The 17,160-nt window shown below is 40.6% G+C and overlaps 1 protein-coding gene across 1 annotated transcript in view; it reads right to left on the reverse strand.

The window, feature by feature from the left end:
* CFAP92 (cilia and flagella associated protein 92 (putative)) overlaps positions 1–17,160 on the reverse strand; it is a 119,599-nt gene that overhangs the window by 48,580 nt on the left and 53,859 nt on the right. Inside the window, exons 6-8 of the mRNA XM_077278598.1 lie at positions 8,911–9,001; positions 6,868–7,103; positions 2,585–2,695 (exon numbers count right to left, since the gene is read on the reverse strand). Of these exons, the coding sequence (XP_077134713.1) occupies positions 2,585–2,695; positions 6,868–7,103; positions 8,911–9,001 (438 nt within the window). The remainder of the gene's footprint in view (positions 1–2,584; positions 2,696–6,867; positions 7,104–8,910; positions 9,002–17,160) is intronic.

A 17,160-nucleotide genomic window follows, 5' to 3' on the forward strand; every position in this document is an offset into this window, starting at 1 on the left:
ACACTGATTATTGTTCCAAAAAACCTGTATTTTTATTTGCTTATTATATTAGTACAATGAAACATTACAAAGAATGCTCATTAGCATTATTAGCATATTAAAAGATTAACCTTCATATGTTTTTTTTTTTTTTTTTTATTTATAAATCAATAGTACACGTCAAAATAACAAAGTTTGAAATATATCTTATTGGAGAAATCTGTTTTTTTTTTCCTCCTCCTGAACCGATCCTACTACATTCACAGGTATAATCTGTATTCAGTGACTGTAGGTTTTTACATTACTGAGATAGGAGATGACAGTTTGTGCTTATAAACTTCTATGGAGAGTGGAGGAGCTGGAAGACAATACCAACGAAAAACAAGATAAAGGTACGTGCACACAATGTCTGTTTTCAGGTGGAATCCGCTTGGAAAAGAACAAAAAAAAAAAGAACTTAACGCTTCAGGGCTTCATAATCATGAAGTAATAAAAAGAAGTAACATGTTCACTCTTCGGGCGGCTTCCAAATGTAGTTAAAAGCACGGGAAGAAAACGCTGGTGGTGGAGCCGCCGCAAAAAACGCCAACATAACGACCAGCAAAGCAGCTTCAGAAAAAAGACCGCCAGCGCTTTTCGGAAGCGGCTTCACCTGGAAAAATCTCATTCCTTAACTACTGTTTTGCTGGACTGGCTTCCTTTCACCAATTTGCACTTGCGGAGCCCCCGAGGTATTAGTATAGTGGAAACCTCAGAAGTGACACTATTTTATGGAAACTATAGCCTTTCAAGGCACTGAGGTGTAGTGACCAATTTGACCTAAAAAAAATTAGAGTGCAAAAACAGAACATCTTTTTCCCAATTAGCGCAAGTATTTGTTGAAGACATTTCTTCTGCATCAAAAACATGTCTCTTGGCAGGAAAACAACATGCGCTTTGCCGCCTTTTTTCAAAATTCTATTTTTATTGAAAGGTTAACTAATTTTCAATCACAAAAATACAACAAAAAGAAAAGAATAGCTAGGACTGTGTATTTGCCGCCTTTTTTATACATTTTCCCTGTTCATTAGAATGGGTGAAAAAACTGCAAAAAACTCTGAAAGAATTGACAGGTTTCAGATTTGAAACAGCTTCAAAACTGCAAGGACAAAATAAGCAAAATGTGTAGAAATCTCATTAATCTTACTGGCAAAGTAAAATGCTGCATTTTTCGGAGTAAAAACGCAACGTACACATATTTTTTTTTAACTTAACAGTTCAGTATAAGAGATTAACCATAAAAATATACAACGAATATGTTTTCTTATTTTAAGTTTATAATCTTTTACTGAATTCTACAGCTTCATCACCACTATCTTATTCCAATGTAATAAACAAGGGATATTCACTGAGGTTTTGCAATGTCCAATGTTCCAAGGCTTCTCAGTGCCCATTATTTTTCAGCAATCGCAGGTTTTCTGTGCTTAATTGAATACCTTTCTACTGTGTTAGCATGTGGAATATACAGCTTACTAAGTTTATTCTGTGGGTCAGTATGATTAATGAGAAAGGGGAGAGTTATTATGACAGGCTATGTGTTAGTGGCAATGGCAATTAAAGACTCAAATTCAAGTGAAGATTATCTGAATCAACACAGTTTAAAAAAACCCAGCCCATGAGATCATGGGTTAAAGGGGTTGTCTGGGACTTTCACGTTGATGGCCTATCCTTAGGATAGGTCATCAATGTCTGATCGGTAGGGGCGTGACACCCGGCACCGCCCGCTGTTCCCGATGATAGTGGAGACCAGAACTGACCAGTTGCGGAGCAGCACAGCACAGCTCAGTTGATGGAATGGTGGCCGGGTACTGTACATACTCCCCCTATTGATTTGAATAGGGGGGGGATGTGCTGTACCTGACTACAGCCACTATACAGTCGACAGAGCTGTGCTGTGCAACTCTGCAACTGAGAAATTTGGGAGCCCGCCAACACTGGTAGCACCTGATCGGCGGCAGTGCCGGGTGTTGCCCCCACATCAATCATACATTGATGACCTATCTTAAGGATAGGCTATTAATGATAAAGTCCTGGCAAACCCCTTTAAAATGAAGGTATTAAGCTGCCACACAACTGCTACTTTCACTTTAAACCACTTATATACAGGGCTGGCTTCCATCTATAGCGCCAATTCTGCTCTCATATTGAAGAAGAGAAGCCATGATCCCAGTTATGGGCCTTAGTAGCCAGGACATAACTCATATATCCTTGGCTACTGAGTTCCAACACTGCAAGGTGGTATGAGCTACTTCTCTGGTAGGGAAAGTATCATAAAAAATGTATATCATCTACTATTTACATTACAAAGCCGGCTCTGCATAGACTAGCAGGTGTGACCTGCAGCACTTACATCAGAACTGTGTGTGAACACAGGCTCTAATACAGTAGTTTACGCCATATTTTGCCAAAGCTGCAGGAAGTGGCAACAGTGCCAAGTGCCTTCAGGATGGCACAGGTACAAAGCATGGATTGACTTGGCAGTGCTAACATGGAACGATCGAGTATTTAGTTTTTAAAACAATTGTATAACCTCTGGATAAACTTTTCTGCTGATATTTGCACGCACCTGCAAGAAGCGGCATGAAGTTAATGCTCAACATCAAATACTTCCTTTCTCCTTGAAGTGATGGAACGCTTGAGGCCTTTTCACACTTCTCTTCCTCTGATTTTTTCCTGACTGGGAAAATAAAGGAATAAATAAGTGATGAAATGCTGTAGTTTTCTAAAAAAAACAACATCCAGTAAAGTTTGGAAGCGTAAAGACTGTAGAGTATAAGTGCTGAATATCAAATTACAGAACAGACACCCCATTGAGTCCTGCTCTCATAATCCTAGGTTCACAAAATCCGAAATTACTTTCCTTACTTTAGTACTTTCACCGAGCAAGAACTGCGAACTGCTAGGATTGTTGACTATGGAAATACCACATGGTGTTTTTCAATCCCACGGTTTTATTAATTGAAGCTAGCGTTTATGCTCTAAAAGTCCTGTGCTTTCTGCCACATTCTGTAAACTGGAATTTTAGGATATCACTCAGTATAATGTAACATCTGGCCAACGTAATACGTTGGGGGGTTTTATTCCCAAGCTTTGAAGAAGCTCCATAAACTTTTTATATGTGTAGTAAAAAAATAACACAAAAATATTGTTGGAAGTTTTCACAATTTTACAGCGTTCTCTTACTTTTACATAAACTAAAAAAAATACATATATATATATACATATATATAGCTTGTTTGTTGTGTATTTATATATGTATATATATATATATATATATATATATATATATATATATATATATATATATATATATATACACACACAACAAATTGATCGCATGAAAGCAGGAGAGCATAGCAGCCAGATACGAAAAAAATAACAATGAAGGGGGGAAAAAAAAGGAAAGGCGGCAGATAAAAAAGGGGTTAAACAATAAAGTGCTGTAGGAGTATATTGCGCACTCATATATTTATTGCAGAAAAAAAGGAGAAATTAAAAAAATGGGAAAGTAGAATAATATAGTCTGTAGGTGAGAAAGCCTTGGCATTGGTGCTTGGCATGCCAATTTAATGTGGCTGATAGTGCCCACATCTTCATTTTCCCCAAAGTCGTTTGATTACAAAGGGAAAATTTTGGCCATTAAGCTATCATCAACTTGTAAGGGTATGTTTCCACGTTCAGGAAACGCTGCGTTTTTCCGCAGCGTCAAAAACGCAGCGTCCAGATGTTACAGCATAGTGGAGGGGATTTCATGAAATCCTGACTCCACTATGCGTTTAAAAACGCATGCGTTTTTGCCGCAAAAACGCACATGCGGTGCGTTTTTTCAAAACGCAGCATGTTGCTACTATGAGCAAAACACGCAGGAACACCGCAGGTGACCTGCCAGTGACCTCAGGTGCAGTTTTGGTCAGGATTTTACCTGCATAAAAACCTGACCAAAGCTTGAAGCAAAACTGAACGTGGACACATACCCTAAGAATTTTGCATGAGTTTTTTTTTTACACTATGAAATCGAGAGAGAAAGCATGTTTGCTAGCCCATATTTTTTGATGCATGGAAAAGTCATCTGGGATGGGGCTTAATGCTTTACCCCAAGCTAGCGCACAGTGACACAGTCTAACATTTTTCTCCAAAATTCCTTAATAAATTTTTCACAACAAAATGTGCACTCCTAGACCATCGTCAATTTAGTAGTTAAAAAAAAATCATGATTTTTGCAATGATGAGGGTCTGCTAACTCTCTCAGGTGATAAAAGGCGTATCAGCAGTCATTAAGGGGTTAAAAGGATTGTTTCAACGTAGAAGAAAGCTTTCTATGTTAGCACATGATCAGTAAAGTTTATGAAGGGGACTGGCTGACTGGCTCATTTTAATAGCTAAGCAAGTCCTCTTCTCTATTAATAGTTGAGACAATCAGTGACAGAGAACGCTGGCTTTGCTACTGAAATAAGCAGTCAGTTCATACATATCACTGGCCACAGTCTAACAGACAGCTCCCTCGTGAATCAAACCCAATGAGTACCTGGAAGTGTCAGGACCACTTCTAATCTGTTGCTGATATATTGAATTTGAGAGAGATTTCTTAATTTATGGTAAGTATATTACTAAAATTTCTTTTTTTTTTGCACTTTCTAAACATTAAAATACATTTTTTTAAACACTGGAGAACAGTTTTAAGGTCCCAAATTATCATAGCCCTAGACTACAAGACTGCTGTTCACAAACGATCTCCATCAAACCTCACTGAGCTCGAGCTGTTTGCCAAGGAAGAATGGGCAAGAATTTCAGTCTCTCGATGTACAAAACTGATAGAGACATACCCCAAGCGACTTGAAGCTGTAATCACAGGAAAAGGTGGCGCAAAAAAGTATTAAGTTAAAGGGGCCGAATAATATTGCACGCCCCACTTTTCAGTTTTTGAATTTCCACAAAAATGTAAAATAACCAATAAATTTCGTTCAACTTCACAATTGTGTTCCACTTGTTGTTGATTCTTCACCAAAAATTTACATTTGGTATCTTTATGTTTGAAGCATGATATGTGGGAAAAGGTTGAATAGTTCCAGGGAGCCGAATACTTTAGCAAGGCACTGTATACACTGTATCTCTGCAGGATGAACTCACATGAACTCGAGCGTGGGAACTTTTCCAAGGCTGCAGTTCATGAGAACATCCAGCAGAGGGCGCCTCACCGCAACTCAATGTAAGTACAAATCACCCAGCTTTCCTTTCAGCACCCGGGGAATTACAGGCACGAGCGAGTGCTTTAGCACAGCTCCTGCCTGTAAATTGATTTAACCCCTTCAGATGGATTTACTTCGTGGGACCTGACAGTTCATCAGAAGGTATGTATATTGTTGGTTTATTATTTTGCCAAGCGAGGGTCTTCAGGTGGATTGAGAGAGCAATAAAATATTAAAACAACCTGTGTGTTTATTTCATTAAAATAATTTTTAATAATGTGTGTGTGTGGTTTTTAACCCTTTCATACAATTGGATTAATAATGGATAGGTGTCATAATTGACGCATCTCCATTATTAATCTGGCTTAATGTCACCTTACAATAGCAAGGTGACATTAACCCTTCATTACCCCATATCCCACCGCTACACGGGAGTGGGAAGAGAGTGGCCAAGTGCCAGAATAGGCGCATCTTCCAGATGTGCCTTTTCTGGGGTGGCTGGGGGCAGATGTTTGTAGCCAGGGGGGGCCAATAACCAGGGACCCTCTCTAGGCTATTAATATCTGCCCTCAGTCACTGGCTTTACCACTCTGGCGGAGAAAATTGCGCGGGAGCCCACGCCAAATTTTTCCGCCATTTAACCCTTTATTTTAGCAGCTACAGCGCCCAAATTTTGCACATACACACTACTAACATTAGTAGTGTGGAATATGCAAAAAAAAGGGGATATGAGATGGTTTACTGTATGTAAACCATGTCTCATATCATGTCGGGTTTGGGAAGGAGAAATGAAAAGCCGGCAATTGAATTACCGGCTTTTCACTAACACCGCTGCGTATTTCTCGCAAGTCACACTGCTGGTCCGTGTGGAATCCGTATTTTTCTCGCCCCCATAGACTTTCATTGGCGATTTTTTTTGCGTAATATGGTGACAAACGCAGCATGCTGCGATTTTCTACGGCCGTACAAGACCGTATATTACGGATGCGTAATATACGGCTGATAGGAGCAGCCCCATAGAGAATAATTGGGCCGTGTGTAATGCGTTTTTTACGGATGTATTTTCGGTGCTCATACGTCCGTAAAACTCGCTAGTGTGACGCCGGCCTTATAGTAGACTTCTGACTCTTTCTGACTCTGCGTCATGGAAGCCTCAAAAGATGCACCAAACGTATTAACGACATGGGCTTTCCTAATGAATTTGGCGCATTCTATTTCACCAATATTTGATGAACCATCCTCTTTGATTTGTATTTTCGCCATTTCCCCAAGATATAAATAACTGGCACCTAAAAATGTCGCTCCCCCTAGAAGCTTCAACTTTCCTAATAACAAAAGAATCAAAGAAGGTATATCACAGATACATTTCTGCTATGAGATGGCAAAATCAACATGGTCCTAGGGAGCAAAATGATCCTTTCTATGATGTCCTTAAGAGGTTTGATGACTTATTTTCTAAAATTGCTTATAAATTACCACTGAAACTATATCCATAGACTAGGCTTACACATCGCTTATACCCATGTGGCTCCTAGGTTGTATACAATACAGACATGGTGGAGATCTGAAGATAGCACTGAGCGGGGCCACCCATGTTACTATGTGTCCCTTTTCTGCTTGAGACACAATGAGGAGTGTTATTATGCATTTTCTCTACATGTACCTTTTTCTGCGATAACGCTCTCAGAGTGCTTAGGACGGTACACAACACCATGTTCTCCCTTTGATGAGGACTCTTCCATTTTCTGGTTTTTCAAAGATTGTATTTTCAATTGATGTTTCTGTAAATCGGTTTTCTTGTCTGTCCAGCTCCTTGCTGATTTCGGCTTTACGGTCTGTCCTGCCGGAGGTTTTTCTGACTGAGCCACAATGGATAAGCCGGTATTTACCATCTCCAGCCTGTCAAAGAGATCAGTAAGTAAGAGATATTACTTACCGGGAAGAGGATGAAGCCAACACATTTATCTGCTAAAAAGTGCTTAAATGTAACACATCAAATCGTGCATTCACATCATTAATATTTCACAAGCAGTGTGTATTATTAATATATTCACAACATGTTTGTCATGTAACTTCGGCACATATGCGAGAATGCCAAAACATACCCACAGCCTATAATGGGTAAAGCATGTCCTTTCAGTACACGTCTGAGCAGTACTATGACAGTACACCTTTCTGCTTTAAATGAAATTTGTCACCAGGTATTTATTACCCCATCCTAGAGCAGCATAATGTAGAGGCAAAGACCCTGATTCCAGCGATATGTCACTTATTGGACTGCTTGCTGTAGTTTTGATAAAACCCATGTTTTATCTGCTTCAGATCCTGCAGTTCTCTGAATGCTGAGCTCTGTATAACTCCGCCCACACCACCGATTGGCAAGTGATGTGGGTGGAGTTATACGCCGCTAAGCATTCAGCCCACACTGTTTAATCCCGCCAACTCTATCTGCCAATCAGTGTTGTGGGTGGGGCTATATAGAACTAAGAAGTTAGGCCACGTGCACACGTTCAGTATTTGGTCAGTATTTTACATCAGTATTTCTAAGGCTTCTTTCACACTAGCGTCTGGCTCGGCCCGTCGCTGTGCGTCGGGCCGACGTTCCCGACGCTAGCATTGTCTCCGCCGCACAACGGGGGCAGCGGATGCATTTTTCCAGCGCATCCGCTGCCCCATTGTGAGCTGCGGGGAAGCGCGGGGAGGTGGGGGCGGAGTTCCGGCCGCGCATGCGCGGTCGGAAAAAGCGGACCGTCGTGAGCAAAAAACGTTACATGTAGCGTTTTTTTGCTCCCGACGGTCCGCCACTGCACGACGCATCCGTCGCACGACGGGTGCGACGTGTGGCAATCCGTCACAATGCGTCGCTTAATGTTAATCAATGGCGAAAAAACGCATCCTGCAAACACTTTTGCAGGATGCGTTTTTTGGCAAAACGACGCATTGTGACGGAATGCAGTTAACGCTAGTGTGAAAGTAGCCTAATGCCAAAGCCAAAAGTGTTTGATAAATATAGAAGTGGTGATGTCTTTCCATTCTATTATTACTTTTCCTCTGATTGTTCCTCCCTTGATTTTGCTTTACAAATACTGATATAAAATACTGACCAAATAGGCCACGTGCACACGTTCAGTATTTTACATCAGTATTTCTAAGCCAAAACCCAAAGTGGGTGATAAATACAGAAGTGGTGACGTGTTTCTATTACACTTCAATTACCTCTGATTGTCTCACTCCTGATTTTGGCTTACAAATACTGATATAAAATACTGACCAAATACTGAATGTGTGCACATGACCTAACTGCTGAGTTCTATATAATCCCGCCCACACCACTGATTGGCAGATAGTGTGGGCGGGTTTAAACAGTTACCAATAAATGGTGTGGGCGGGGTTATACAGAGCTCAGCAGTAAGAGAACTGTAGATCTGTAGCAGAGAAAATAGGGATTCTGTTAAAAATGGGCAAGTAGCCCAGTAAGCGACACATTATTGGAATCCTGGTCTCTGCTCCCACGTTATGCTCTATTCAGATGGGGCAACAAAAAACCTGCTTACTGATTCCCTTTAATATTAGTTAATTCACAGGACTATTATATTTCTAAAATCACAGTTGTCCTACAAATCATTCTGGAAAGCATGTACAAAATTAGCATTGTGACTACTACATTAATTATAGAAGTCCAATTAAAGAAACTGAATACTATTACCTTTTGACACAGTTGCTCTGCTCTAGGCTCAAGGAGCTAGTTTCTGGGAATATGACACGTGGGAATGTTTCATTCTTCGTGCATGTCAGTGCTGGCATAATAAAAAAGGAATATATATATATATATATTATTCAATGAGCAGACGATTAAAGGAACAGCAATCCATTTAAGAGCAAGCATGGGTCAATTCAGACATACGTGCTTATAGCAGAAACCATGATAATATCATGGCTCGGTTAATAATTTGATTTTAGCTATATTGGAGGGTGATGATTGACAGGGTGTCAAAGCTGATATTACAGACTTCACTGTCCTCTACACTGACCCTGACAATTCTTTGGAGCCCCTTCAATTGACAACCTCTGTGATGCGCTTGTTATTAGAAAGCACATTGCAGTGCTTGTCAGTAGAATCAATGTGGTGGACAGTGAAGTCTGTCATATGAACTTGCTGATGAGTGCTGCAGACTGACTCTTCAGTTGAAGGGCCCATCACCTGTGCTGTAAAGCATCGGCAAAGTGCTGCACAGTGCTTTCCAATGACAAGGACATCACAGCATTTGTCAATTAAAGGGGTCAGTGCTCCAAATCAGTGGCAGGATCCGTGAAGACTGATCTGAGCTTGTGTGCTCAGACTGATGTCAATCATTTGAAGGCAGCTCTTTCCCCATCAAAAGCAGCGTGATCCCCTCATTCCATCTGAATTCTATACCCAGAAGAGGGGGCGGATAGAATGTAACAGAGACAAGAAGTAGTGCCTGCAAATCAGCAGAGGATTAGATGACCCAAACTAAGATGTGCTCATGGAAGCAGAGCAGGTAATGAAAGTTGATTTGAAAAGTGATTACTAAGAAGATTTAGGACATATGAAAGTGGGTCAAAAAGTAGTGGAAAACCTTTTAAATAACATATGTTTTTGTTCTAGTGATCGGCTGAAGTCACTGTGGTTGGATTCCACATTTTGGTGGCATATACTAGTGATATGACATCAATATCTATGTTGACCCAATTCCTTTTAGATTTGTTATACATGGAACCAGCCAAAAGTTTGGACACACCCGTTCATGCAATTCTTTTTGACGTTCTTATTGGAATTTGGACATTGCAGACTCAGACTGAAAGCAGCAAAAATACGAAGAAATACACATGAAAACAAGGGGTAAATAAACACGTGAAAAAAACAGAATATGTTAAGCCTTAAATTCCTCAAAGTATCCCCTTTTACTCTAAGACAGCAGCTTTACATATCATTTGCATTCTCTCAAGCAACTTCACCAGATAATAACTTTCCCAAAATTCTTGACGGAGTTGCTGAGCACTTGTTGGCTGCTTTTTCATCTGGCACGACACTCCATCCCTCTCCTTCTTGGTCACATAACCATTACATACAGTGGGGGAAAAAAGTATGTTGTCAGCCACCAATTGTGCAAGTTCTCCCACTTAAACAGATGAGAGACGCCTGTAATTGACATCATAGGTAGAACACAACTACGAGAGTCAAAATGACAAAACAAATCCAATAAATCACCTTGTCTGATTTGGCAAGATTTATTTTGCCAATTATGGTGGAAAATAAGTATTTGGTCATTAACAAAAGTCCATCTCAATATTTTGTTATATATCCTTTGTTAGCAATGACAGTGGTCAAACGTTTTCTGTAAGTCTTCACAAGGTTAGCACACACTGTTGGTGGTATGTTGGCCCATTCCTCCATGCAGATCTCCTCTAGAGCAGTGATGATTTGGACCTGTCACTGGGCAACATGGACTTTCAACTCCCTCCAAATGTTTTCTATGGGGATGAGATCTGGAGACTGGCTAGGCCACTCCAAGACCTTCATATGCTTCTTACAAAGCCACTCCTTTGTTGCCCTGGAGGTGTGCTTGGGATCATTATCATGAGGAAAGACCCATCCACGTGTCATCTTCAATGCCCTTGCTGATGGAAGGAGGTTTCCACTCAAAATCTCAGGATACATGGCCCCATTCATTCTTTCATGTACACAGATCAGTTATCCTGGTCCCTTTGCAGAGAAACAGCCCGAAAGCATGATGTTGCCACCCCCATGCTTCACAGTAGGTATGGTGTTCTTTGATGCAACTCAGCATTCTGTCTCCTCCAAGTGCGACGAGTTTTGTTTCTACCAAACAGTTGTACTTTGGCGTCATCAGACCATAACCATATGACATTCTCCCAATACTCTTCTGGGTAATCCAAATGCTCTCTAGCAAACTTCAGACGGGCCCGGACACGTGCTGGCTTAAGCAGGTGGACACGTCTGGCACTGCAGGATCTGAGTCCCTGGCGGCTTAGTGTGTTACTGATGGTCGTCTTTGTTACGGTGGTCCAAGCTCTATGAATGTAATTCACTAGGTCCCCCGTGTGGTTCTGGGATTTTTGCTCACCATTCTTGTGATCATTTTGACCCCATGGGGTGAGATCTTGCATGGAGCCCCAGATCGAGGGAGATTATCAGTGCTCTTGTATGTCTTCCATTTTCCTATTATTGCTCCCACAGTTGATTTCATCACACCAAACGGCTTGCCTATTGCAGATTCAGTCTTCCCAGCCTGGTGCAGGGCTACAATTTTGTGTCTGGTGTCCTTCGACAGCTTTTTGGTCTTCACCATAGTGGAGTTTGGAGTGTGACTGTTTGAGGTTGTGGACAGGTGTCTTTTATACTGATAAAAAGTTCAAACAGATGCCATTACTACAGGTAATGAGCGGAGGACAGAGGAGCCTCTTAAAGAAGTTACAGGTCTGTGAGAGCAAGAAATATTGCATGTTTTTAGGAGACCAAATACTTATTTTTCACCATAATTTGCAAAATAAATCTTGCCAAATCAGACAAGGTGATTTTCTGGATTTGTTTTATCATTTTGACTCTCATAGTTGTGGTCTACCTATGATGTCAATTACAGGCCTCTCATATCTTGGGAGTGGGAGAACTTGCACAATTGGTGACTGACTAAATACTTTTTTTCCCCACTGTAGCTTGGAAGTGTTTTGGGTCATTGTCCTGTTACAAAACAAATGATGGTCCCATTAAGTGCAAACTAGATGGGATGGCATGTTGTTGCAGAATGCTGTGGTAGCCATGCCAGGTAAGAGAGCCTTGAATTTGGAATAAATCAAGAACAGTGTAACCAGAAATACCATCTCTCACCATCACACCTCCCCCTCCATGCTTCACAATAGGCACCACGAGGTAGAAACTATCCATAACTATTTTTACATCTCACAAAGACATGGTGGTTGGTACTAAAAATCTCTAATTTTCACTCATCAGACCACAGTATAGATTTCCACTGATCTAATGTCCAGTCCTAGTGTTGATTGGTCCAAAGAAGTCTCTTCTTGTTTGTGGCCCTCATTAATGATATTTCTGCAGCAATTTAACCATAAAGGCCAGCTTCTGGACAGGTGATAAGGAGATGTGTCTGCTACTTGATGTCTATGCATCATTTAGGAGGCTAGTTATCTGAGGTGCTGGCAATTTACATTATGTGAGGGTAGTAACTCTAATGAACTTATCCTCTGCAGCAGAGATAATTCTTGGTCGTCCTTTCCTTTGGCGGTCCTCATGAAAACAAGTTTTATCATAAAGATTGATGAATGTTATGACAGCACTTGAAGATATAAAGCAGCTTGAGAGAATGAAAGGGTGTGTAATGCTATCATCAGAATAAAAGGGGTATACTTTGAGGAATGTAAGAAATAGAGATAGATATCCAGCAGCAAATCCAGGGAAAATTCATTAAAAACAGTAAATGTATTTATAAATTCATTAAAAAGGCAAAAAAGTAAAAAAAAAGAAAAAAAGAGCAATTCCTGGGAATATGCCCAGTTTGTCTTACACGTTTCGAACTGTCATGTTCTTAATCATAGTCTGGCATAGTTCCCTGACGCAAGTGAAGTAGTAATGTGACGAGGAAATGACTTACCAAAAAGAAAACGTGAAGAAAAAAGGAAGAAAATCCAATGTAATCAATAATTAATGTATATACATGAGGTCCGTTCTAGTGTTCATATCAAGGTAAAGAAAATTAGAACAGACCTCATGTATATACATTATTTATTGATTATATTGGCTTTTCTTCCTTTTTTTCTTCACGTTTTCTTTTTTTAAATGAAAGTTAGTTTGGTATATCATTTCCTCTCCACATTACTATTTATTTGTTTCCATAGGTATTCCTTCATGGATTTGCTGCCTTCAGCCTGAATCTATAATGTGGACATTCCAATAGGAACAAATAAACACTGCATGAACAGGTCTGCCCAAACTTTTGACTGGTACTGTAAGCAGATTGGATATTAAAAAAAAGAAACTAAGTAATAAAAGTCTACCTCAATTAATGGTTTATACAAACTAAAAATGCACCACTGTCCGATCTCAAAATAATTCTCATACATCTTTTTGGCAGAATAAAGTCGGTTATTTTCCAGAGTTTCAAAGTGAGTCAATCGTAGTGTTATCACAGTAACATGATTTATTATTTACTGCAGCTCAGGAGAAGCCGAGGAGAGAATGATGATTAGTCATTATAAAAGTCCACTCCTAACTCTTAGTATTAGTCAGGTGATACATCCCTAATTATTACTACAGTACTCAATGTATTATATGGGTTGTATTAAGTATGTAAGTTGTTGATAAGATAGGAGATAACCCATTGATCGCTGGCGTTCAACCACTTGAGCCCAAGCAATCCAGATAATGAGAATGTGCAGAGCTGTTTGAATGTAGGAGGTATCAAGCATGTGCACCTCTGCTTCATTCACTCCCTATGCCTAGCGCACTACTTGCCTTGTTACGGTTTTAATTTACATCAGATTCCATTATATGGTGACCAATCTGTCGTACGACAAATCTAAACTGTTAAAGGTCAACCATACTAACTTAGGCTACGTTCACATTTGCGGCCAGCGTCGGGCGCCGCATGCGTCATGCGCCCCTATATTTAACATGGGGGCGCATGGACATGCGTTGTGCTGCATTTTGCGCCGCATGGCCGCAAGCGTTGAACGCAAGAAACGCATCAAGTTGCATTTTTTTTGCGTCCAACTTTCGGCCAAAAAGGACGCATGCGGCGCAAAACGCAGCGTTTTAGCGTGCGTTTTGCCGCATTTTTGTTTGCGTTGTGCGCTGCGGCGCCGACGCTGCGGCGCACAACGCAAATGTGAACGTAGCCATATAATGGGCAGCACAAAGGTTTTCATAGTTTTGGCGATGGAATAACAGCATACTGTGTATGGGGGTCTGTGGTGGCATCATACTGTGTAAGGGGGTCTGTGGTGGCATCATACTATGTGGGAACCTGTGGTGACCATCATACTGTGTGGGGAGCTCTGATAACCATACTGTGTCGAAGTGTGTGGTGGACATGATACTGTGTGTGGGGGGGGCAGTGGTAGCGTCATATTGTGTGTGGGGGCTGTGAGGCATCACACTGTGTGTGGGGAGCTGTGGTGGCAGCATACTGTGCGGGCCTGTGGCGACCATCATACTGTGTGGTTGGCTCTGATGACTATACTGTGTGGAAGTCTGTGGTGGACATCATACTGTGTGGAAGACTATGATTAACATCATACTGTGTGGGGTTCTGTGGTGGCCATAATACTATGTATAGGTAGCTGTGGTGGCAAAATACCGTATGGGGCAGTAGTAACGATAGCATACATGGTGCTGAATAACTGTAAGGAGGCGCAGGGGAGCATTATTATGATAAGGAAGTACAGTGGGAACATTATTATTGTGTATTGGCAGAAATGGGGCACTATTATTGTGTGGGGTACAAAGAGAGGAAACTATTACTGTACAGGACACAAAAAGGGGGCATTATTACTGTCTAGGGCACTGGTGTTAGCACTATATAGTTTGCGTACAGGTTACGGAATGTAAAGAGGGGGCTGGAAAGCAATAAGCCAAATATATCTGTGTGTTATATTTGGCAGGGACAAGTTATGGCTTGAAGAAGTGGTCATGAAGGTCTAGGCCAATTGGAAAAGAGAAGGAAAAATAAATGATTCCGATGAAAAAAAAACACACCACTGGTGAGCATCTGTATATGATTCACATATTTGGGCAGCAGAGCACTGGTGTAAAACTGGTATTACCATTACATGATCACTGTAATGTATCAGTCTAGCACTAGTACAGAGGTTTTGGATAATGATCAGTATGGCGGTACTATCACTACAGTATAATATGGTAATATTTGGTTATGGTCTGGCGTTATCTGTCTATTATATTGCAATATTATTTTTATGGTTGAATTATTATTTAATCTTATATAAACATAATATTCAAAATATGGGTCATGAAGTAAATATTGCTTTCCTCTTGTCAGGGTAATACTATTAGTAATCGAGACGCCCCCCTCTGAAAAAGGGCCAGGGAACAGAACGGGCCTGTGTGCTTGCAAATGCCAGGGCTGAATTTCAGTCCAGATACGGATCTGTTAGAATGGGAAAATCAAGTGAGTTAATTGACTTGGAATGGGGCATGGGCATTTAAATAACTGCAAACTTTGTGGGTGTTTTGTCGTACAGGAGTGTTGAGAATATACCAAGAAAGGTGTGAGCAAGGAAACACAGTGGACAGAGACTTGTTTGGACCAGCGAAAAGGGATGCTGTGAATTAAAACAACTCAGTGTCCAAAGGGGTATAGGAGGAGTATGCCAATTATTTAGTCAAGAAAAATGCAGCAAATACAACACCTGTGCTATAACTAATATGTCCAAATGCTCATCTCACTGTTCCTTAGCATGGCTGGGCTGTAACGGGAGTTGGTCAGTTTGTCTGCTGTCTAAACATAAATGTATGACTCAAGGGGACAAAAAAAGCACAAAATTGCATCACTAAACAATTAAAAAAATTGCTGGGTCAAATAAATCTAGATTTCTGTTCCACCAGTCTGATGGGAAGGTCACAATTTGACACAACCAGCATGAATTAAGGAACCCTTCCTGTTAAGTGTTCGTAGTTCACGCTGCTGGAGTAATGAGGTAAGGAATATTGTCATGGCACATTTAGGGTTCTCTAATACCTGTGGATGGACATTTGGGCAGTAGGGTCTAACACTGTAGATGACCAAGGTCAATCCTTTATGGCAGCCGTTTCTTCTATAGCAGAAGGACATTTATAACCTTTAATAACTCGCGTGGTGTCCACTGGACCCCAATCGAGTTTGTTTTCCTTATATTTCCTCATGTCTAGAAGATAGGCAACCATCCGTTTCGGTAGCCTCCAAGCTCAATCACCCCTCCTTCCACAGAGTATCGTGAGACGTGGTGTCGATTACACGTGCCACAGGGAGGTGTTTGGGGTCCAACGGGTTCAATTTTGAAGTTTGAGAGGACAATGGAACAAGCCACAAGGGTTGTATATTAGTTGGAATATGAGATGAAGTTTCCTTTGCTTCCCTGGCCATCACAGTCCCAAGATCTTAATCCTATGGAGCATCTATGGCAAGAGGTAGAACAGGCTTCAGAACAGGTCAGTATCACCATCTAATTTGCAGCAACTACAAAACGCTTTGCAATTTGCATGAATCAACCTTCCTGCATAATGATTTCAATATTTAGTGGAAACTATGCCATGACAAATTGTCGTAGTTCTGAAGGTCATAGTGGGTCCATAGATGGGTTCTCTAATCTACTGACTAATCAGTGTATATTGAGTAGCAGTTTATACGTGTCATGCTAGAACAAAAGTGAGCAGTCAGTAAAGAATATGCTCTGTGACGAAACCTTAATTTTACATACTAGTAAAAAAAAATGTTTCTGTATATTCCTAACACCGGTCCCATAATCTGTGCAACAAATTAAATGTGCGGACTGCTTAAAATTTCTCACATTTACTGAGAAAAGTGATTGATGGCCCTGCGTCGAGATCTGGGTTTAGTCTAAATGCTTCTCCCTGGCTCTTGATATCATCAGTAGAGCGTAAAGAAACTCTGCGACATGATTGATTGCCGAGCATCTGAGAACCTTAAGACAAGTAACATTTAGGAGGAATCTGCAGAGTTCAGTTTAAATAACAGCATGGCACGATGCTAATTGTACTGCAAAGAGTAATTGCATTGTGCGAAAAACTGCTAAGATTCTGTCAGCACTGGAGATAATCCAAAACTGCGGAAAGTAATGGTAAAAACTGAGAATAAATGGCACAATAAAATAAACAATTACATTATTATATTACAATATCATTCAAATTAACTACGGCTTCTAAGCATTAAACGTCCACTTAGAA

Source organism: Ranitomeya variabilis, chromosome 8, assembly GCF_051348905.1.
Source record: "Ranitomeya variabilis isolate aRanVar5 chromosome 8, aRanVar5.hap1, whole genome shotgun sequence".
Classification (NCBI taxonomy): Eukaryota; Metazoa; Chordata; class Amphibia; order Anura; family Dendrobatidae; genus Ranitomeya; species Ranitomeya variabilis.